The 25,261-nt window shown below is 35.2% G+C and overlaps 1 protein-coding gene across 3 annotated transcripts; it reads left to right on the top strand.

The window, feature by feature from the left end:
• Positions 1–321: 321 nt before the first annotated feature.
• On the top strand, positions 322–19,559 carry ehf (ets homologous factor). Of its 3 annotated transcripts, none has more exons than XM_056452148.1 (9): positions 322–454; positions 8,278–8,386; positions 11,193–11,441; positions 13,046–13,102; positions 13,305–13,361; positions 13,495–13,563; positions 18,421–18,450; positions 18,655–18,850; positions 18,939–19,559. In XM_056452148.1, exons 2-9 carry the CDS (start codon positions 8,287–8,289, stop codon positions 19,036–19,038), a joined length of 858 nt encoding a protein of 285 aa, XP_056308123.1. In that variant the 5' UTR covers positions 322–454; positions 8,278–8,286; the 3' UTR covers positions 19,039–19,559. The 3 variants fall into 3 exon arrangements, with proteins under 3 accessions (XP_056308123.1, XP_056308121.1, XP_056308122.1); XM_056452146.1 differs by having other exon boundaries at positions 13,302–13,361; XM_056452147.1 differs by having other exon boundaries at positions 8,275–8,386; positions 13,302–13,361.
• The last annotated feature ends 5,702 nt before the right edge of the window (positions 19,560–25,261 follow it).

Here is a 25,261-nt window from a genome sequence, read left to right as displayed (position 1 = left end):
TTTTTCAGCTAATTTTAATAAAGTAGGTTGAATAAGCAGCTTTTTTAAGTGTAATGTAAAAAATGTCAAAAATGTTAAAAAAAAAAAAAAAAAACAACAACAACAGGACGGTTGAGTTTTCATTAAACATCAACAGATTAAACTGGCAGGATTGCTGAAGCGTGTGTATGCGTGTGTGCGTGCGTGCGTGTTTCATAGTGAAAGTAGCTCTCTAAATGCAAATACACTCACCTGGCATGAACATCAGCCAATCAGAGCAGCAGGAAACAGATGGATTAAAAATCCTCATTGGTCAGCGTGAAGTTCATAAGTTCAGCAGGCCTAAACACTGGTTAAAGACAGGTTCACACTTCTGTTTCTCCATTAAACTCAAACCTCTGTCCTGTACAGACACCAAACACTTCAGACAACTTTAACTGTCTAGTCCGACTGGATCCCATTATTAACATCTCTGGTGAGCAACTATTTCATTCTCTTTGATTTTCTGCAGGGGAAAAAGTTTGTTTAGTTATAAGTACAGGCGATGAGGGAAAATTGTTTAATGTTGCAATGGATTTACAAGAGATGTGAAGAGTATGACTTTATTTTAAAAATGAAAGTGAATTTTGTGGTGGTTTTTACTCAGGGAACTTTACCTCACATAAACCTTTTTGTTTTTTTAGATGCACGTTAAACAGGTTTGCAAATAAACTTGTCAGATATATTTTGATTAACTCAAACAACCAGTTTGCACATTGCTCTTACACTTAAGTTTTACGTTTTTTTAAAAGAAACAATTTACGTGATTTCATACAATTATTGCATTACAAATGATCTATATCGTACTATTAATATTATATAATGTTTCTATATACAGTTGAAGTCAAAATTAATAGCCCCCTTTTATTTGTATTTTTTAAATTTCCCAAATGATGTTTAACAGAGCAAAGAAATTTCCACAGTATGTCTGATAATATTTTTTCTTCTAGGGGAAGTTTTATTTGTTTTATTTCGGCTAGAATAAAAGCAGTTTTTAATTTTTTAATAACCATTTTAAGGTCAAAATTATTAGCCCCTTTAAGCTATGTATTTTTTTCGACTGTCTACAGAACAAACCATCATTATACATTAACTTGCCTAATTACCCTAACCCACCTAGTTAACCTAATAAGCCTAGTTAAGCCTTTAAATGTCACTTTAAGCTGTACAGAAGTGTCTTAAAAAATATCTAGTAAATATTATTTACTGTCATCATGGCAAAGATAAAATAAATCAGTTATTAGAGATGAGTAATTAAAACTATTATGTTTAGAAATGCGTTGAAAAAAATTCTCTCCGTTAAACAGAAATTGGGGGAAAAATAAACAGAGAAAATAAACAATAAACAAATATTAATGTTTTTCTATACTCTATTTTAAATCTATGTAGAATATAGAGAACTATAGAATATATTTATATTTATAATTATTTATAATTTAGCTTGTAACTTAAAAATCAAAACAGTGGATCTGCTATTCAGTTAAATATACAAAATGCGACATTAATATAAATATTAATTTACATTTATTTATATTTATTTCATACTCTGTAATTATATTTAAACCATAAAACCTGCATAAATTCAACAAACAAAACAATTTTTACTTATCAATTTTGTAAGCATCTTTTAACTGCTTTAAAGAAAGTATTTTGTGATCTATATAAACCGTTCAGAATAAAAAGTATTTCAAGAGTTCACGCTTAGATATTGCTTGATTAGTAGGTTTGGCATGCTGTCCCAGGAGAGAACCCTGAGCTTGGAGATAATTGAGCCCAGGGCCCAGGGGGTACAAGATCAGGTAGTTCTCGAGAGCCCTCCTGGTAAAAGAGAAGATGGGGTAGATGATTCTTCAAAAAACAAAGAAAAGGGAATAATGCTAGATGGGCTATTTATAGTAAGTTTAGAATAATCACATTGGCTTACTAATGATTACAAATGAGAGACCAGCCACGATCAATCACATCACATGCTCCTCTCGAAATTAGTTTGTGAAACTTTTCTTAATAAAGAATTTAGACATACTGTTGTTAAAACACAACAGACAAGTACAACTGATGTTAATTTAAATGTAAGTTCTAATATATATTCTATAAATTTGATCATATAAATAATATAATAATATAAATATTATTTAAATTTGATAAATTATATGTTTAGTTTTTGACTTATTTTCTATATTATAGAAATATATTTATCTATATTTATTATAGTATTATTAACTTTGAGTAAAAACTAAACTACTGTAAACTATTAATGACATTTCTTCCAAATATAATATATATATATATATATATATATATATATATATATATATATATATATATATATATATATATATATATATATATATATATATATATATATATTAAATATAATGAAAAATGTGCTGTTTTCAGAAGTAATACACAATAATAATGTTTACACAATAATAATGTATACATGTTTACATTATACACAGACAACACAATAATAATGTTTTAAATGCAGTTAAAAGAATAACTAACAATACAGTTCATATTTTTACCTGTTAAATATTTGTAAATGTTAATACAATATTTTTAACTGGGTCAAAAAGCTGTAAAAAATGTCTTTAAATGTCATTATTTAAATAAAAATCACTTTTTGATTTGCACATGCATTGGTTGGTTATCTCTATGCAATAAAATGTCATTCATTTATTTTTTTTAGTGTAGCTGGAGTGTCTGAATTCTTTGTAGAGCCGATAAACTCTGTGAGTTGTGTACTACAGAGACAAATGAAGTGTAAACGGCCCCTATGGCTCCGCAAATGAAAGAAGTGTCTTTGGCATGTAGCCCAGCTCAGCGGCTCAGTTACTGTAAAGAATGTCATAAACACCAAAATATGTGTTTATAGTTTTGTTTTTCCTCATACATTACGATAGATTTCACTATAGTAACACAGCAATCTGGGATAAAACATCAGATGAGTTTCGTAATGCTGGAACGACTCTGGCGACCTGATTTTCCTGTTAAAAACGACACAAAGAACGATTCATAAGTCATTTGATTTATGAATGATCTTTGAGTTGGAGGGGAAAAAGTTTCGCTAGACAAATTACGATTGTGCAAAATAGCCATTTATATTTCAAAACCAGTTTCCTTATGTGACAAACATTGTAGAAACATTTTAATTAACTGTACATTTTATGCATTAGTATTTATTATTGATATAAGAGTTTATTAAACAAATTGGTAACAGTTTAGTTTAAGTAACAATCCACACCATTTACTACTGGACTATTACCTGCCTATTATTAAGATATTAACTGTTGATTAGCACTAATGAACTGCGATCTTCTTTTACATCCCATGTCCTACCCAAAGCCCTCACCTAAACCCAACTACTACCTTATTAATAAGCAGCTAATTACTAGTTTATTGAGTTAAACATCTTAGTTAATGGTTAATAGCATGTATTATACAAAAAATAAAGTGTAAACAGATATTTTATCTATTATCTATTGTTAAGATATTAACTGTTTATTAGCACTTGTGAACCATAATCTTCTTTTAAAAACCAAGTTCTACCCAAAGCCCACACCTTAACCCAACTAATGCCTTATTAATAAGCAGCTAGTTACTAGTTTAATACTAGTTTATTGAGCTAAACGTCTTAGTTAGTGGTTTGTTAATAGCATGGATAATACATTAAAATAAAGCATAAACAAATATTTTATCTATTATGATCTATTGTTAAGATTTTTACCTAATATCATCTATTGTTAAGATATTAACTGCTTATAAGCACTTATGAACCATAATCTTCATTTACATCCCAAGTCCTACCCACAGCCCACACCTAAACCCAACTACTACCTTAGTAATTAATAAGCAGCTAATCACTTGTTTATTGAGCTAAACATCTTAGTTAATTGTTTGTTAATAGCACACATTATACATTAAAATAAAGCGTAAACAAATATTTTATCCATTTTCTATTGTTAAGTTATAAACTGTTTATTAGCACTTGTGAACTATGATCTTCTTTTACAAATCAAGTCCTACCCTCAGCCCACACCTAAACCCAACTAATACCTTATTGATAAGCAGCTAGTTACTAGTTTAATACTAGTTTATTGAGCTAAATGTCTTAGTTAGTGGTTTGTTAATAGCATGTATAATACATTAAAATAAAGCATAAACAAATATTTTATCTATTATGATCTATTGTTAAGATATTAACTGTTAATTAGCACTTATGAACCATGATCTTCTATTACATACTACCCAAAGCTCACACCTAAACCCAACTAATATCTTACTAATTAATAAGCAGCTTATTACTATTTTATTGAGCTAAACGTCTTAGTTAATGGTTTGTTAATAGCATAGATTATACATTATAGCGTAAACAAATATTTAATATAGTATTATCTAATGTTAGGATATTAACTGCTTATTAGCACTTATGAACCATAATCTTCATTTACGTCCAAAGTCCTACCCAAAGCCCACACCTAAACCCAACTACTACCTTAGTAATTAATAAGCAGCTAATTACTAGTTTATTGAGCTAAACGTCTTAGTTAATGGTTTGTTAATAGCACGGATTATACATCAAAATTAAATGTAAACAAATGTTATCTATTATTTTCTATTGTTAAGTGTTTAATGTTATCTATTGTTAGAATTTTATCTATTATTATCTATTGTTAAGATATTAACTGTTTATTAGCACTTATGCACCATGTCCATGATCTTCTTTTCCAAGTTTTACCCACCTTTTCCAAGTTTTACCCACACCTAAACCCAACTACTACCTTAGTAATTAATAAGAAGCTAATTACTAGTTTATTGAGCTAAACATTTTAGTTAGTGGTTTGTTAATAGCATGGAATATTTTAATATTGTTAATAAACACAAATTAATGGAATAATTTAATTTAAATAAGAGCATCAAAACATTTCAGTTAATCTGTCTAGTATTTTTTAGGAAAAATAGACAAGCTTCTATTATCCTTTGTTTGCTCGAGGTGTGAACATTATCTATTGTTAGCATAGCTCCTGTCGGTTTTACACACATTCCATAAAATGATCTGCTAGGCCATCTTAGAATCAATAAAAAAGACAAATAAAGGTCAGATTTCACGCTGGAAGTCAATCAGCAGAGCCGAGAGCACAGGTAATGCTGTTCACATACACTGTTATACACTAATGCATACGAGAAATATACAGGTTCAATCAAACTAAACAGGTTTACAAGCCTTCTGAGTAATGTCAATAAGAGTAGTATATGCAAATATCTCTGCCTTTGTTGTAGGCATTGCTACTGTCAGCCTGTCGAATCACTTTAACTTTGACTTTGTGTCAAAAAAAAAACTAAACAGGTTTTAAAGAGGGTTTCATAGTATTCATAAATGTTTGTTTTATACTGTATACTTTAAAAATGCTGGGGGGGACAACATGAAGGAATTCAGTTAACTTTAAGTGGATCTAACATAAAACAATTAAGTTGTCCTGAAAGAAATACTCAAGAACTCTGTTGATTCATCTCATTTTAAATAAATATTTTGAACAAACAGCGTTTGTTCTTCCAAATTTCTTCCAAATTTTATTTATTTAATAAATTTCTACCAAATTATATTTATTTAAAATAATTATGACAAAAAATGTGATGTGTTTTTAGACGTAATTTTAGACAGCACAATACCAATGTTTTAACTTCAGTTAACCTGCCTGTCGTGTTCACATTTTGCCCCTTACTTTAGTGTTCCTGGTCAAAATGGACCAGCCTGTTTTGTTTGCTCTTAAATTAGCACAAAAATTTTCACCGCCGGATTTTTATTCAAAATTCTTTAGCTGTGAACAAAGTAGTGTTTAACATTATTTAACATGATTTGCTCATCCTCCAATTACGGTTGGGTTTAGAAGTGGGGTTTTGTGCCATGCCTTCTTTTTAAAATCAACTTGTATGAATTAGCCACTAAGCTGACAAAACGTAAAATAGTTACTTTCCTTGATAAGGCTGGAGGATCGGAACATAAGCACAGAAAAAACTTGTGTACCTGTAAAAGACATTGTTCAGTCAGGAATGAGTGAGTGAGGATGGTGTATATGGGGATGTTTTCTGTCTGATGGATGAATATTATCTGGTTACCCATTCATTTCCTATGGCGGTCACTTTTGACCGGGAACACCACAGGTGTGAAAAGTTTGATTAAAACACTCAAAATTCAATGGAAGAGGTGATCATCACTTTTATATATTCGAGTGCATAGTGTGGAGGATATCATATTTATCTTTTAAGCTGTAAATCGGTCACATTTGACTCGAACATGACAGAAAGGTTAAAGTAATAACTAAATAAAAGAGTTAAGAAATTATTATTTTGATGGAATTGAAAATCAGTGTAATTTCAACAAATAAAATATTGCCATTTTCTGGGGAGAAGATTACCTAAATTACACATGTTTTTCAAAATTTTAAAGAAATGCAGTCAGACTTTTGTAGAATAAAACAAATATTAACATTTTACTCAAACCCATACATAATAAGTCCAGCAAGTCAACAGAAACTGAAAATTTCCACGTTTTCTCTGGCTTTTTTGGCATGTAAGGAAACCATCACACTAAACCAGCTTATCCAGCATATGTATTAGCAGATGCCCTTCCAACCGCAACCCATCCCTGGGAAACACTCATACACACACACTACAGCTGATTTTGTTTACCCAATTCACTTATATCGCATGTCAGGGGAAATCTGAGCACCGAAAACACACAAACTCCACACAGAAATGCCAACTGGCCCAGCCGGGACTCAAAACAGCGACCTTCTTGCTGTGAGCCGACAGTGCTAACCACTGATCCACCGTCTCATCCTTGTCCCAAAATATTTAAAAGCGAAAACAACAATTATATTGTTTAAACATCATTTAAAATATTTAAAAGTCACTTAAAACAAAATGATGCCAAAGCAAAAGTCTTTTCAGAAGTTCAAAACAGCTTGGCAAAGAAAACTTTCCAGTAAAGAAAATAAACTATCCTTGAGTGTGGCAGCCATGTTGTTTTTCTTAAACCAATGTGCCTTTCATAAGAGAACCAGTGACTTCAAGTGCAAAATCTAACAATCTAAGCAGAAATTGGCATTGATGATTTGATTTGAAAATGTTGAAGGAAGTAAGTGTAGCTTTATGAAAATTAGCAGCATTGAACCAATTGGAATCAAGTCTGTCGAAATCACAACCTCCATGTCTTGCCAGATCCCATAGTCAAAAATAGGCAGTTAAATTATTTGAAAGACGAAAACTGATTGTAAAGATACAATTTATATCAGTTTTTTTAACAGTGATACATTTTTATCCACCAACAACATTTTTATATACAACGAGACATAAAGCAACATAATAAACATCAAGGAAACCCTTAAATTACTAACTTGCATCACCCCAGTTTCTTATAAGACCTTCTGTAATTGTTTCCATTGAGTTAGCATGTTGCTATGCTAACAGTGAAGTCTACTCGGGTATAGCATTGCCATACAATTATTTATCTATTTATTTCATAATCAGGATTAGATTATGATTAGTTGTTTTTATTAAGCTTAATTTATGAGGTAGCATTAAGATAACTTCAACAGCTAAATTCAACACAAATGGATCTACAGCATTAGTTCAAAGCCGTTCAAAAGTGTTTTGTATAACGCTGACAGTAGATTCGATGATATAAGCTATGACTGCACCATTGATCTAACTGTTTAACTGAAGGACAGGTGGACCTTTATGTATGCAAAGCAGCTCGACACACGGACACATTCCTGTGCAAATGTGTCTGAATGTGTGGTTGAGCGTGGCACGAAGGACACCTACGCAGCCTTCACCCCCTCCCTTTACCCCTGCGAACATACAGGACCTTTGTTTTCCCTCCCTGATCGCAACTAGAAACTGGTATAACGTCTACACTTTAATTACAGGTCCACTTTTGAGCTTGTGTGTATGTTTACTATTACAAGAATGTCATCAAGTGTGGTGTTACTCTGCCGCTCAACAAGTTTCATCATGACTAATTTTTCAGAGTGTAGTAGAGTAAGGCTTGGGGCTAAAAATCAGAGGGTTGTTGAGTCAATTTCCACAAGGACAAAAAAAATCCCCATCAAGTTCATGCCCTCTTCCAGGGTAAACTTTATGACTCTTTTAGTTTATGTTAATCTCCTAAGGTAGCAATGCTTGGGAAAGTTGTAGAATCAAGTTTGGATGTGTGGCAGCAAATTAAGTTTCTTTTTTATTCCCTATATTCAGCAGCACTGGATCATGGTCCTTCAGGCCAGTGGTGTCATGAGTATCCCAGCTACTGTAAGTGTTGACAATCAGCTACCTGCTTCTTGGACGACCCACTACAACTGCACTGATGGTAATATGTTATCTCATTTGAAATCTTGACACACAGAGCCTAACAAGGGACTCTTATGAAAATATTCCATGGTCCAGTGCAAAAACAGTTTTGTTTATCACCCTTTCTGGCAGGTTAATCATTTACTCTAGCAGTCACTGCTGGAGTTACCAGGTTATCAGTTGCGGGGACCATGATATAGATAGTGAAAGTGATTCACACTTATCTAGAAATCATGTGCAATACTTTATTTACATTCCTTACAGTGTGAAACTATATTCTCTATTTAATATAAGTTTTACGATTGCTAAAACACTGGCTTAGCTGCTCATCAGCATATATTATGCCCACTTTCTTACTATAAGGTCTTCAACCTTGCTCCAAGAGACCCACAATCCAACCTTTATCAAACCCCTTAATAAACTAGTGTAACGGAGGCCAGCTAGTTAAGTGCTGAGGTAAACCTCACTCCTCTGACCTCTAAAGATGCACTAGCAACAGACACTAGAGGCTATGGTCTTTAGCCTCCTTGTTAGAGCAACCGACTGCCATGCGGAAGGTCGCCAGTTTGATCCCAACTCGGAGCGGGTTGGGTGATGGGAGTGAGGTTTAGGGGGGTGAGTGTAATGCAGGCCAGCTAGTGAAGTGCTGTGCAGGTAAACCTCACTCCTCTGACCTCTAAAGATGTTCGAGCGACAGTCACTAGAGGCCATGGTCTTTAGCCTCCTTCTTAGAGCAACTGACTGCCATGCGGAAGGTCGATCCCAGCTCGGAGCGGGTTGGGTGATGTAGGACTGACGGTGCCGTGACCTGGATGGGAGTGAGGTTTAGGGGGGTGAGTGTAATGCAGGCCAGCTAGTGAAGTGCTGTGCAGGTAAACCTCACTCCTCTGACCTCTAAAGATGTTCGAGCGACAGTCACTAGAGGCCATAGTCTTTAGCCTCCTTCTTAGAGCAACTGACTGCCATGCGGAAGGTCAATCCCAGCTCGGAGTGGGTTGGGTGATGTAGGACCGGCGGGGGTTACACTAGATATTCCAGGACTTTTGGATTTGGACTTGATAATCATAAGGAAGTGAGATGAGAAAGGTTGGAAATTACCTTTCAAGGACAGTGGGTCACTAGCAGCCAGTTTGAAGACTTTGGCTCGATCTAAACAAGCAAAACTTCGTTAGAGAATTTACTTCAACAAAGACACTACTGGTTAATAAACTGTACCCTCGAGTCAGTTTGGAGTACCATGATTGTGTTGGTCCACAAGATTGAAAAGCTCCTAAGCTTCCAGTAATTTGAGTTTGTTCTGGTACAGTTAGTATTTCTTTTCTGGTTATTCTAGATCAGAGGTGTTCATAGCTATTTATTGAGGGACATTGTCCTGAAGAGATTATTTTCAACCTCAATCTAACGGACCTTAACAGACAATTCTTTTAGCAGGACAGAGAGAGTCCCCAAGGGTTTTTTGAAAACCTGTGTTCTTGCTTAAGTCTGGCTCACATTTTTTTAAATGAATCCTTTATGATTGTAGTTTTTGAGGCTGTAAAAACATGATCCCGTGTAAAAATGTAAGACCTTAGTTGTCATAATGTCAGACTGAATGACAATGAAGAGGTGCCAAACACAGATACATGCAAGACTCATGTGGAGTTTGACATTATCAATTCATGAAACATTCGGTAATCCACATTCTGAAGTGATACCTTAAAGTAAACCTAAATACTCTGTAGTGTAATTTTAATGATACCTCACCTTGAAGATGAAACCAGAAATAAGCTGTTTTGGCATTTCCCTGACATAGTTTGTAGTTGTTTTACTGATTGTCATCAGGTTTAGTGCTCCTGTTTGACACTTGTAAGAAAATCCCATTACAGGAAAGTGTCTGAAATTTTCTGACTCTGCCACAGAATTTAATTGAAGGGAACATTTGATTGGAACTGTCATGAATTGGCTCTTGGTGAACATGCCAAACTAGTGATCAGACACTAGAGTTTCTTTCTCATAAGAATCTTTTGGGATTTCCAAATTTTTTTTCAGATGATCAAATTGTGGCCGAAATCGCACATTGTGGGCCCTAAAATACACCCGGCACAATAAGGTGCAAGACGTGTTTTCACGACGTATTGCTATTTTCAGACCATCGCAACCCTAATTTTCCTGTTTTCCGTCAAGTTGTTTAAATAGCAAATCCGTTTGCACCACGTTGTGGACTCATGGGTGTTTCGGTCTAGAAAAGAGGTGTGTTAAGGCGCATTGTTGGCGCATTGCTATTGCTATAAAGTTCAGCGCAAAGCACGTTAGTTGTGCGCTTTGCTTACACACTGCTTAAAACACGCAGAATGTACAGCAACATGCAAATATTTTTACAAATGAAAAAGAATTAAAGGATTTAAACATTTTTAAAAATATTATTTTCTACATAAATATAAAAACCACTGCCTTCATCTTGGGGGTCTTTTTTTTGTTTATTCATGACAACTTGCTTTGGTATAATGTTATTTTCATTAGTAGTAGTATTTATTAAATGCATATTTATATTTGTTTGAATAAAAACAAGCTTAGATTTGTCCACCTGTCAGGTTTTGGACCATATGGGGCATAGCATGTGTATTTGGATATAACTCAGTTGTTTGATCACACTTCGTTGTTATTATTCATTTATTCATTTGCTGGAAATTAGAATTGAATTTAGAAATAGTTTTGAAACAAATCTTTGCGCTAACAAACAAAATTAATTATGTATGCTAATGGATGTCTGTGCGTACAACATGTTTACTTATCCACTTTAACAGTGGCAACTTTTTAAACTGTTCTCCTTCAACTTGTATCCACAGTTTCTATGATGACATCAAGTCGATTTTGGACTCAGGATCCTCACCCTCAGAACTGGACCAAGTACCAGGTATGGGAATGGCTCCAACAGACACTGGACATGCACCAAATTGATGCCACCAGCATTCCCTTCCAAAACTTTGACCTTGACGGGAGGCAACTGTGCAATATGAGCTTCCAAGACTTCACCCGGGCAGCCGGATCCGTAGGTTCAATTCTTTTCCAGAGCCTGACTGACCTCAAGTGGAATGGTAAGATCCAGATGTAGCTGAGTTGAAGCTTCACCCTGTCTACCTTGCCAGCTCTGAAAAAAATTATAAATGGGATTTTGCCATGTAGAACATGTCACTGAATCAACAACATTGTTTATCCTGGATCAACATTGCTATCAACAGGATTTCAGATAGTTACGGTTGGGTTTAAGTGTTGGTTTTGGGTTGGGATTACTCAATAATTTATAGTTTCCCTTTGACTGACAATGATGGAGTATAATAGGATTTGGGGTGAGGATAGTGTTGGGGATGTTGTTGTGTTATTATAGGAATGTTCATTTTTATGAACAATAAAGTAATGATTATCCCGGTCAGAGCCATAGCCTTTGGAGTAACAGGTCTTTGGGTGACCTAGCTTGTGGTTCCAAATCCAATTCTCCTCTCTCCTGTCCAATCATTTCTTGTCTCTCTTTGAATTTCCCCTCAAATTAAAGTGAAAAATATCAAAAACCAAACTTAGTTGGAGCACTATGGAACATGAATGTTCCCAGCAGGCACCTTGATATCAAAACAACATCAAATTGACATGAAGCATGACATCAAAAAGGCTAATCGATTTCATGTCAAAACCTTAATGTCTATTTGACAGCCACACATGGATGCCATTTTTGACCACCAAAATAATGACACAAAAAGTATTATAATGTAAGAAAAGTTTTATTCATCTCAAAGCTTTAATTACAAATGACACATTTACACTTGATTTAAACCTTGATGTTAAAACAACATCAAATTGACATCCTGCATTGGTGTTAAAAACACATCCAAAATCAATTACAGGACTGTCCTATGATTAAGTTTTGATGCCAATATCAGATGTCAATTTAATGTAATTTTGACATCAAGGTAGTCAATTGACATCCAATCAATTTGACATGTTTTTTAAGCTGTTTTGACATCGCCACTGAGTTGTTTGTCTTAATATTTGCAATCCAAAAATTAAGCAGTTATGGATTATGCTTTGTTTGATAGTTTCAGTAATTAATACCAAGCGTCTTTGGCAGAGCTTGTCTGTTTTCAAAAAGGAAATAATAGCAGGAAGCCACTTTTTTTACAATATAATCGTTATTTTGAGAGAAAAAAAATGTTTTTTGGCGATGGTGAATACTCAAAAGCATGGGCTTGAAAGGGGAGCCATTGAACCTTTGTCACTGTTGCATTCATTATGATATTGTGCATGAGAATTGTTGTCTTTCTTTAAAAAAGGCATTTTCATGGTGAAATCCACACAATGTAAAACCACAAGTCTGTTTTTAAAGAATGTACATTACATGTACTTTGCTAAAACAATGGCTGCTTCTAACAAGACCCAATAGTTCATAAATAGCCAGTTTACATTTGATACTATAAGTTTGATACAGTTTCCATTACCGTGTGTTACTAAACCTTATAAAATCCAGAAAAACGAATGCAGGTGAAATGTGAGAACCGTACCAGCAAGATAAACTGGTTTTCAACAACATGATGTGGGAATGACTTGGAAATGTAATGATAGCCATTGCAAAACACACTCTGTTATTGAGAAGTATTGAAACATTCCATTTATTTATTTATTTTGTCATCTCTCATTTATTGTTTTGCAGGTCAGTATGGTCAAACAGATATGTTTACACCGGCTGACATTAAAACAGAAATAGATGGTGAGTAGTCAAACACAAAGTACTGTAAAAGCAAGAGAGATTTTGGTTTCAACTGAATCCTTTTTAGTGTAAAGTTCACATTATTTCAGTGGATTTAACAATGCCTCTGCATGTCTGACTCTCATCTGAGTTTCTTTTGAAAATTGGTAACTTTTCAGGTCACCATTTTGTAACCAAGTTCTTTTATTTCATTCTTCAGCAGACTTCCCATGTTCAATTCTCCCCTTCAAGGAAGAATCCAGCTTTTACAGCACTCCAGGTACCTTTTTGTGTGATTAATGCATTTTCTTAATAAAACAAGTTTTTTCTTAATAAAACAAGTGTGTTTGTGTGTCTGTGTGTTTAAATTATTGATGCGTGATGGTTTGACAATTTATTTCCTCTTTCCTCAGAACTGTTTGATATTAAAAGCTCATTCCAGACTAGCACCATATTGCCCTCACCAGCTCCTTTAAGCCCAGGTAAAGGATCTTCATTTGAACTATCCTAAAGCTAATCTTAATCTTAATTCTATCATTTAAAAAAGTTTGTGATAATCCAACATGTACATATTATGTAATATGAAACTAAAATACTCAAACAGCCACTAAAAACAAATCGACAAAGACAGGGTTATATAGGGGAATTACCAACCTACGGAATTACCAACCTACGTCACACGGGTTCAACCGTGCATACCGGTTGCAATAGCAAACATGTCGTGTTGTGCAGTGGGATGCCAAATTCGACTTGGTGGGATGCCAACCCTAGACGTCTTTGGCTAACAGCCATCAGAAGAGCTGAATGGATTGAGTACCTAATTAAAAATGCTTGACTCTGCAGTTCTCATTTCATATCAAGTAAGCTCACGCTATGCTAAATCATAAACTTTACTCGTTTTTGATTGCAGCAAAGATTTCAGCGAAAACCGTTAAATTTGGTGAATTAAACTGCGGACACTGAATGGTTAGTGTAAGTTTACATACCCTGTGCAGTTCACTGTCAGAATGCAGTTGTTTTGCTTGTTGATGATTACCCAGACCTTGTACAGTTCTGTCTTCTTTTCTTGTCTTTGGCTGGGCAGAACCTTGGTTTTTAGCACTACAAAGTTTTGAATCTGGTAATCAAGGAACATTATTTTTTTGCACATGACCACACAGAACAACATTGTTGGCATCCAAAGACTATCGCAAATGGACCTGTCAGACGAACACCACTCACTATAACGTTAATTTTTCCAGAATAACTGTGTTTATCACTTATGTAAATATTCAATAATCAATAATAATTAATAAATTAAATTAAAAAATAATTAATAATTAATCAATATAACTTATCTCTAATACAACAACAAACTCTTTACCGCATCGGGTGTCATTCCCTCGCTGTAAAAGTTTTTTTTCTGCAACCTCAATGTTTGCAAACCGGTAATTCATCTATACTTTACTAAATTAAGTAAGACACAGGTGTACAGCATAGGTAACCATGGCAACAAAAATGATCTAAAGAACAACCAAGAAAAAAAAAACAGAAATTAAACTTAAAACTCATAAATGACAACATAATACTGACAGAAACATGGTGTATTTACTGTATCTAATGGTAATATCATAGTACCTAAAGTTATTCCATTACCATATTACAAAAGCAAAACGTAGTTAATCATTATATGTATGCTTATACTGACACATATCAAATTGACTTAGTGTATTGCCAAGGTTATAGGTTCCATTCCCATGGACTCAATAGTTATAGTAAAAAGGCATTCGCCTCGGGTCTCTCTGTTTGTTCTTCCTTATAGCTCGTGCTGCAAAACTGGAAGGATTTGTTTGCTGTAGGCAAAAAAGGTCTGAGATCTGACTAATTAGATTGTCATGCAAAGAAATTGCAACGCTACTGATACTAATCAGAATCTACCCACATTCATTAATTTTCCTTCAGCTTAGTCCCTTTTTTATCAGGGGTCACCACAGTGGAATGAACCACCAACTATTCTGGCATATGTTTTACGCAGCAGATGCCCTTCCACCCACAACCCAGTACGGGAAAACACCCATACTTTATTTTCTTTATTGTTCACAAGTGGAAATTTATCTTTGGTTTCACCACACAACCAGATCAGCGTTCACATTACACACACCACAGAAAACACAGGCAACACAAATACATTCAATGTCATCACATTTATCACATTAAAAACTCAATTTAAAACCCTTTACATACTTAGATTCCAGTATTTAAAATTCTAATGGCAGTCGGCACAAATGACATTTGAATACACATTTTTCTTTACTTGAGGTTGCCTAAATGTCTTTTTGATGGCAAGAGCTGAAATTTTAAATTTAAGGGATGGGAACAACACTCTTACATTTACACTATGGCCAATTCCATAGTTCATCCATTTCATTTATATCACATGTTTTTGGATTGTGGGAGAAACCGGGGCACCCGGAGGAAACCCAAGCCAACATGCAAACTCCACGCAGAAATACTCAAACTTCTTGCTGTGAGGCGAAAATGCTAACCACTGAGCCACCGTAACAGTAAAGCATAAGTACTACTGCACTTTTAATTAATACTAACTGCACTAAAGAATTATCGGTAACACTTTAGTTTAGGTCACAATTCATGCTATTAATTATGGACTTATTACTTGCATTCTCAGAAATAAAGGCACACAAGCTGTCACTGGGGTGGTACCTTTCCAAAAGGAACAAATTTGTACTTAAATGGTCCATATTGGTACATCAAACGTATACATAAGTACCTAAACATTTTATGAGGAACTCTTTTGTACTTTTTAAGTACCCTTGAGATATTAATATGGACCTTTTAGGTACAAATTTGTATCTTTTGAAAAGGTACCACCCAAGTGACAGCTCGCGTACTTTTTATTTCTGAGAGTGTGCCTTTTATTTAGAGGTTAACCATTAATTAGTAGTTATAAAGTATAATCTCATTCTGCATCTCTAATCCTACCCATTACCAATCCTATTCAGAACTAAAACCCAAGTTCTACCTTACTATAACATCTAATTAGTAGTTTATTAAAGAGCCCATATTATACATGAAATAGGGTCATATTTAGATTGTAAGGGTCTCCAACAACAGTCTAATATGCATGCAAGGTCAAAAAACACTTTCATGGTCTTATAATCTGCATTTATTTTTACCTAATTATCCCAGCGACTCCCATATGAATCGTTCAGCGATTCATTTGTTCCCAAACCCCTCCTCAGCGCGAAGCTAATCTGCGCTGATTGGACCAATGACAGCCTGCTGCGATTGGTCGACACGGACAAGGCTTCAGCGCGAGGCAGAGTGAAATGCCCAGCTGCTAATCAACAATATAAAAGTAGTCACAGTGCATACACGCTTCATAGTGGATTTTGGCTGCCAGTGGTTGAATGTAAATACAGACGATGGACTAGAAAATACCGACGACTAACTATTTTATCAAGCAAAAAGTCCAAGAACTGGCGAGAAGATCTCCTAGCCCATCACTCTTTTCACACACACACACACGCACACGCACACACACACACAGGGCCGGCCCGTCCATAGCGGCGTCGGCGACACCACCCTCCCCGCGACCCGGTCCTCACGTTACTAACGGGTCCCTTTCATTTTAACTATCGCGTTGAGGGGGGCGTGATTATCGTTTGCCTAGAGCGGCAGTTCAGCTTGCTCCGGTGCTACGTACGCACACACATTACGCTTCTCCCCAGAAAACACAACACACACGCCTAGAGCCAGTTCAGCTTGCTGGGTGCAATTTAGACACCTCACCTCAAACCTGAGCTGAACTATTTTGAAACTTGTGAAATGGAGGAAAACACTGATTCATGATCCACTGATCTGACAAGATCTGACAGTCTTTACTGATCCTTCCTTTAACAAACCGATGAAGTCTTCTTTGTAAGCAGGTAGTTTCCAGAAGCACTCGATCTGCTCAAGGCTGGGCTATATTGCTGATGTTTCATCTTTGGGTAGAGACTGTCAATAATGTCCATCTGCACAGCGTGACTTCATTCGACCGGTGTCTGTGTGTCTCTGTGTGTGTGTGTTGCTTTTTTTCTGTTAGTGGGCGGGGCCGCAGGTTTCAAATCTCCCGGGTTTGCATGCACAACTACTTGTGTTTCGTAGCCGCGTCATCACGTAACACCTAATGACTCGTTATCAAGACGACTCGTTTAAAGCACTATGAGTCGACTCCTTTATAGATGAATCAACAGTTTTAAACACTGTACACTTTCAGATTTAAGCCTTAGCTGGACATTTCACTTCACTTAGAACTGTGTGACACACTATATGGAAGAGCATTTTCAAAAACCCATAATATGGGCTCTTTAAGTTAGTAATGTTAGTTAATGGTTTGTTAATATTGTGAATTGTAACCTAAAGTCTTAAAGAAATATCATATCCACATGACTCTATATACCTAAAGTTATTCATAATCCCCCATATATTGTCACTACTGTGTTAGATTTTATGATTTTGACTCCTAAACATGTCAAACTACACATTACTTGTGATCTTTAACAACATGTCCAACGTCATCGAGAAGACGGAACTGGTGACGGACTTCTGCAAACAAGAGTATAACCAAACAATGGCTACTGAAGTGTAAAGGAAAGAGTTTGATAAAGCTTTATGAATCATTCCTGCACTGCACTGAACTCCGTTTCACTCTCTGTTCTGGAGAATTTACTTGTAAAACATTAACCTGTTGTGAATTCTAAATAAAAGCACATGGTCTATGAAAACTAGCTAAACACAACTAAATGCAGCAGAAGGGCTCATATTTAGTGCCAGATGGCCTCAGTACAAACCCTTGCTTTACACTTTAATAATTCTGTCATTTTTGAAAGTTCCGCTTTCAGACAAATTGATGGTAGTAGAGTAGTTAAATCATGCCAAATTACCCAACTTTAAGGCTTTCTTTTGTTAGTTAATTGATATTTCCTAAATTATTGCTATTTGTTATCCTGTAATTTAAGATATCCTGTAGAAGGAGAGAAACAGAGTCTGGGTTGAAGAGAGATTTTTTTATTTATTTATTTTTTGTTAATTTATTTGAAATGGTAGATAATGTTAACAAAACCTAAAAAAATATCTGTCATCATGGCAACGATAAAATAAATCAGTTATTAGAAATGACTTATTAAAACTATTATGTTTAGAAAAGTGTTGAGAAAATCTTCTCTCCGTTAAACAGAAATTAGGGAAAAAAAATAAACAGGAGGGCTAATTATTCAGGGGGACTAATAATTTTGGCTTTAACAGTATATTCAAAATTGTGAGTTGTTCCTTTAATAAGAGTCAATTTTCTCTTCCAGATCCCAAGCGGTCACAAGTCAAAAGACACAGTAAGTTGACGAAATCTTCCTTTCTTCCTTCCCTATGGGTTTATTTTCTGTTAATGTGTCCTAAACTTCACCCCAGTCTTTGGAGAGCCTGCCTGCAGCGCATATAACTGAAACCTCTGGCACGAAGACGTGCTTTTTTATTCAAGTCTTGCTTTAAATTCCTCCTCTTTCTCATTTCATTCACACAATCTCATATTTCACTAGACCCCCGTGGGACGCACCTTTGGGAGTTCATCCGAGACATTCTCCTGAACCCCGAGCGTAACCCAGGCCTGATCAAATGGGAGGATCGCTCCGAGGGAGTTTTCCGCTTTCTGAAGTCAGAAGCTGTGGCTCAGCTCTGGGGAAAGAAGAAAAATAATAGCAGTATGACCTACGAGAAGCTCAGTCGAGCAATGAGGTAACATCTTCCCCGGAGTTTCACAGCTTCTTAAAGATTTCTGATCAATGCGCTGAGCTTCTGACATGTTTCTTTTTCCTCTCTGAAGGTATTATTATAAACGCGAGATCCTGGAACGGGTTGATGGACGTAGGCTTGTCTATAAGTTCGGCCGAAACGCTCGAGGCTGGAGAGAGTCGGAGAAATGAAGGACTTTTTTTTTTCTTCGTACGTATAGCTTTCAAGTGAAGCCTTTATTTATGACGCTAGTTTTGACGCCATGGGACTACGCTGTTGTTTTTATAATAATCACGTGCCTGTCTGTCATCTTGTTTTTTTGTTTGGTTGTGTTTAACACACTCTTCAACACTGTTTACAAATGTACCATTGACTTTTTTTATTTGAATTTCACTCGTGTCTAGAAATGAGAAATGTAGTTTTCTTATTGTTTGGATTGTCGTCGTTTGTCTTGAAGGGTCCTGAGCATGAAGTGCTGTTGCATGAACTCATAGAGGAGATTTAACTTGGTAAAACACTTAAAATGAAGGACTGGGTTAAAAAAAAAAGCAGCTTAAATTGCAGGTTGTGGTTTATATTGATATGGATTTCAGTATACATCCTGAACCACGAAAAGCCACATTGTACATTTTTGTATTGATGTTTGTAAATAGATGTATGTTTTACAATTTAGGTTATAAAAAAAACTCAATAATAAAAGTTTTTAAACTTTTTTTGAATGAAGCTTTTTATTTCTTGTGGTCAACTATTGTGATTTAATTTTGACATAAGCTTATGGATTTTATTTAGCAATTCTGACAAAAAAAATTTAGCATAGGGTAGTGTTTCCTCCCATACAGATAAATTTACGGTTAATGGTTAATGTGATTTCAAACTATTTTGTAACGACATATAGTTAACCGGTAGAGCTTGATCCAGATTATTGAAAATTAAAAGTCCTTCTGCATACACCCTAGAATTCTTTTTCTGCAAGCTTATTGAAAGTCTTGTAATTAAGATAGGTATTTATTGTCATTTTAGTGAACTTCTTGACAAAAAAAAAACTGTTGAGATTTCAAGTTTATTTGGTGGTCTCACAATTACAATTATTTCGAATTTCCATTTAACAATCCTTCCTGGCTTTTTTCCCCCCCCTCAGTATTTCACATTTGTACACTGTAAAAAATTACATGCTCAATTATTCCATGTTTTTAGGTCATTGTAACTTATTAAACTACGTTAATCATGTTTCAACTTAATTTTATAAGTTACGAAAGCTATTTTAAGTCAGTTTAAAATAAGTTCAATGGACTCATAGGGGTAATTTGATTCAGCTTATACATTAAAGGCAACCAGGATTTTTTTTACAGTGTAGTTTTGAATTATAGGCTGATAATCTGATAATCGCTGTTTATAGTTTCTCAAAGATTCTTTCTTCTTTTCTTTCTCAGATTTACAACTGTAGCCGAATTTTTGCCATTTGTAGTTTAGCTACAGATAGCAGTTCTGAAAATTTTCCTCGCAATGGGCTATATGCACAGCTAGTGTTTTTCAACCAACAGTAAACTTCCAGTGAAAGTTTAATTTAATATAAATAATTTAAATATTATAAGGGTCCCTTTACACTATTTATGTTGTAATTTACTGTATATTCAGTTAGTTATTGCCGTCAGGATCAGCAGGCCAGCGCAGAAACTCAATTGAAAATACTATAGGGTAAAATAAACTTTCATATTTTAAAGAGATGGCGGGGAAAAATGGAATTTAATGCAGTGCTTCTTGTCTGATCTGCGACCCACTTTATATTGTAAATCTATTAGGCAGTGAAGATCACTGCCTTAGCGTCCCACCAGTGCTGATATACAGCCATATCGCACTGCTATTATGTGTGATATTGCGTTTATACAACAGTTCGACGACATAATCGTGTATATAAAAAAAAGAAAATCAAACAAGGAGAGTCTAAAAACCCTTTTGAATTAGGAACTACTTTCTTCCACCATTCATTCACATCTGCAGCTGACGTCAAAACAGCAGAAATCAGACCTTAAACGTGGCGATTTTATAATGGAAAGACCGGAAGCGCTGAGGCTGGCTGGCTGGCTGAAATTAAAAGTCTTTGTGCATATAGCCCATTCCAGTATTTAGAAATTCTGAGTTTTTATTTAACAATTTTGCGTCGTTTCTTCTCAGAATTTCACATTTATTTATGTAGTATTGAGTTATAGGCTATCAGATAATAGTTTATCACTGTTCATAGTTTGTCTCAGAATTTCGTTTTGTTTTCATCATCTTTTTTCTTTCTTTCTTAGAATTGCTAGCCTATTTTTTGCAATTTGTAGTTTATCTAGTGCTTTGAATTTCTGCTGAATTTCTAAATTTATTCCTAGCAATTCACACTTGTTTTCCCAGACTCAAAATTCTTTCTAAAAATGACTCAAGTTCAACATCAGACTAGACATATTTCACCCGAATGAACCAGCAGCTATAAAACCCTGATAAGTTCAATGCTGGCCGTCGAGCAAGTCTTTTGTTTCCCCTGTTGTTGCTCGGATGGCAGTGATAGCTAATGATTTGTAGCAGCTGTGGCCGGAGATGTTGTCAGTGTTGAGTTATGTCAGATAAGACGAAATGCCAGCGAGTTAATTGTTCCAGCGTGCGTGCCGCGGCCGCAGAGTTGCCTCCTCCGGACAGCAGATAACCGGCTCCCGCTGCTGCGCGCGATAAGAGCCGCTGACACCCGACGCACTTTCCTGTCGGATTTTTCATAGGCAAATCCCTCTCTCACCTCCCATCCCTTCCAGAAGCTTTGCAGTTCTTTTCATAAACGTGATTTCGCAGGGATTTATTTAGATTTTCTTTTAATCCTTATCTTTATTCACGCCCACAAAATTTGCCAGTGAGTGTTATCGCTTCATATCTGCAACTGAAGAAAACGGGTTCGTATCAGGGAAACAGAACACATCAGTTGCAAATACTGAATGTCGCTGCTGGAGTGAGACATGCTTGACAATGAGTTTATTATATGTGCTGATAATCCATTAAGACAACGTACTTTCTGTACTGGTGAATCTTAAATCTTTGGCTGAGGTAATTTGTGGTGATATGTAAGGCAATGTTTTTAAATCAGACGCCCCTGGAGGTCTGATAAGGAACTGCAGGGATCCAACAGGAAAGGATTTATATCAATTGATGCCATGTTAAAGGGATATCTCCCTCCAAAATGAAGACGTAATCACCCTCTAGTGGTTCCTAAACCTTTATGTGTTTCTTTCTTCTGTTCAACACAAAATGAGTTATTTTGAAGAATGTTGGAAATCTGTAACCATTGACTTCCATAGTAGGAAAAACAAATATGGAAGTCAGTGGTTACTAGTTTCCAACATTCTTCAAAATATTTTCTTTTACATTCAACAGACGAAACTCGTAAAGGTTTTTAATAAGTGAAAGGTGAGTAAATGATGGCTGATTTTAAATTTTTGAGTGAACTATCGCATACATTTCAATGCTGTTTTAGTATTTAAAACAAATTTTTTCATTATTTTGATGAAATATTCCCTGCACGTGAACAAAAGTGCTAATCTCATCAGTGTCGCGTCACGTCAAAACAAACAAAAACGAGTTTCTTTAAAAATGACGCTTTTACGCCTTTGGCTATTGGACGCCGACGCGATGTCTTTCAGAAATTATAAATATTTTAAAATAGGCACTATCCCTATAAATAAACTGCATAGTTGCAATCTAAACAACTACATTCTTGACTAAAAAAGCATCAAAAGTACATTATGTTGTCCAGTGGTGTAGTCCTAAAAAAAATAGGTGGTGTACTATTACCCACCTAATCCAAATTTTAAAAGTAGGCAAAGAAACGACGAAAGTCAATGTATCTTTGATTCATTTGATTTATTTACACATATACATATACATATTGCTGCCATTTTTATATCAAATTTAAAGGGGACTAAGACGATCATTTAGTAGTGTACAGGTAATCGCAAAGGTGTTAGGGGGGCTGAATGGAAATATAAGAGGGCTAAAGTGACGCCCATGTTGTTTTATAATTTTACTTGAACGTTTCAGCGAGACTTCATTCAGCTGATTTCTTGTGATCTTCGAAAAACTCAAATACTCAATGTACAAAAATTAGGGAAGTCTAATCACCAAAACAAGTGAGTATACCGAGAGTATGATCCTCAGAAGTCGTAATACCCAAACAGCTTGTGGAAAAAAGTAGGCATACTGAGTATACGTGTGTATAGCAAGGACTACACCACTGATGTTGTCCAATAGCTGCAATATTTGTCAAACTGTAAAGTGTTGTTGCTGTATGTGGGCGGAGTAATATAGAAGAGTGAGGAGCCTGTACAAAAGCTGTTATTGCAGAATATCGCATGGCTATCAGCCAATCAGATTCAAGAACCAAACAGAACTGTTGTAAAAAAATAAATAAATATTTATTTATTTATTTATTTATTTATTTATTTATTAGGGGTTGAACTGACTAGTCAACTAATCGACTAGTCGACTTTAATGCTCTGCCATCATGCTTTTTGATTGACGTCCACTTGTCGCGCTGTGCAGATCATGTGTTTTTTTATCTAAACATGCCAGCTTTACACACAAAGATGGTTCATTGAATGAAACTTCCCTCAGATTATTTAATGTCATTTTTAAAATGTTATTTTTCTTATGTCAGCGTCAAAGATTGACGTGAGCTTTGAGTGAACTTTAAATCGTCAAACGGATGCCAGATAGATTGCTCCATGCAAATACCCTAGAGCAGATGATAGCCAATCACGTTTATGCAACCCTGGAAAAGTAATGTTGTTGGCTGTTGACGTTTACGAAGCGTAGACGCGGACATATTTCGTAAAATGAATCCTGAAGCCGTGAATGCGGTGAATGCGGTCTGATAACCAAGATGAGCCAGTAACCGCGAAAAATGCCTGACTTGAGCAGGATTTTGTTCAGCTTTCTATTCCGCATGATCAAAGCAGTAAAATATGCATCTGTGCAAACCTCTGACTGTGTAATATGATTTAATGTTGTAGCCTTTGTCTTTCATGTGTTATGTTGCTATGACAACTTCACATGAATCTGCGTGCTGATTATTTCTACACTAAAATATCTGTTGTTACATTGTTATTAGAACATGCAGTGTTCAATGTGTTGACTATATTTATTCAGCAGTAAAATTAGCCTGGATGCTAATGTTGCATTATTAACAAAATTAAAGTGTTGACAGCGCATTAGTTTTCCAGAGTTTTCCAAAGTAGTCATTGGTAATGTTGCATTGTTTTTGCAATGTGCTGTGAGCTGTCAAACAGCATGTGTATATACTTCTTGCAAATAAATCCCAAATTGTGGCGTGTTGCAAAACATTTGCATCTTGTGTTTAATAGATGACATCACCAGCGACAAGTTGACGTCAACTCTACATTGATAACATAAGTCAACTTCCAAAAATGAGAAGTCGTTCAACCCCTAATATAAATATATATGAAAAACATTTATAGAAATGAAATTTAATATTTTTATTTGTGACATTTTGAACAACATTTTAAATAGTGATGTCTTTGGCTCAAAAATAACTTGAGAAACATTAATAAAATGCATACAACGTACTTTAAACATAGGATTACGTGAAGTGAAGTATGAATGTTGTTTACATGAAACGAAGAATGCATAAAATGTAACTAAAAGATATGATTCTCACATGAAAAGCATGCAATCTTTCCTTCTTTCTGTAAAGCTGCTTTAAAGTAATGTCTGTCATGAAGATAAACATCAGTTGAATTGAATTCCTCAAGGTTGTGGTTTTGAGAAAAGAGAAACTGGTGGAGAGATGAATGGCAAACCGAACACATGAAAGACAGACAGGTGTTCAGCGCAGATCACAACACAACACAAATCATGTGCGCACTGTGCTAATACATTCAGGGCTTCATGTTGGATCAAAATGAAGTGATTAAAAATTCAAGTGTGTTTTAAATACAAACACAAATAGCAGGAACATTCTCAGAGCGTTTCCTCAAGGTTCTCTCTATGTTGAAAGATTTAAAGTATTCATCTAAGGTTTTTTTGTAAATGCAAATTTCAAAGTTCAAATGCAAATTGCATTCTTTAGGAATGTTCTCAAAACGTGGGCACAAAAAAATCATACTTTGTTCATGAATATTTGTTTCTGAAATTTTGTTCATGCACTGCAAAAAATGCAGGGATTCACACAATTCCTTCATGTTTGCCAATACAAATCGATTAAGACTGAACATAAAACAATTAAGTTGTCCCAAAAACATCTCGAGAATTGTGTTGTTTCAGCTCATCTTTAAAAAGTAGTTTGAACAAGCAGGAAGATCATTTTTTGAGTGTGTGTGTGTGTGTGTGTGTGTGTGTGTGTGTGTGTGTGTGTGTGTGTGTGTGTGTGTGTATTTA

This window comes from Danio aesculapii, chromosome 25 (genome assembly GCF_903798145.1).
Source record: "Danio aesculapii chromosome 25, fDanAes4.1, whole genome shotgun sequence".
In the NCBI taxonomy this organism is placed as follows: domain Eukaryota; kingdom Metazoa; phylum Chordata; class Actinopteri; order Cypriniformes; family Danionidae; genus Danio; species Danio aesculapii.
The sequence above is the reverse complement of the archived record's forward strand: the minus strand, read 5'-3'. Positions and strand labels throughout refer to the sequence as shown.

Excerpts from the sequence above, each read along its gene's own strand:
- ehf (XM_056452146.1), top strand. The coding sequence starts at position 8,287 with ATGGTCCTTCAGGCCAGTGGTGTCATGAGTATCCCAGCTACTGTAAGT. Across the intron at positions 8,387-11,192 it reads CCACTACAACTGCACTGATG|TTTCTATGATGACATCAAGT; the intron begins GTAATATGTTAT and ends TTGTATCCACAG. Across the intron at positions 13,103-13,301 it reads CATTAAAACAGAAATAGATG|CAGACTTCCCATGTTCAATT; the intron begins GTGAGTAGTCAA and ends TTCATTCTTCAG.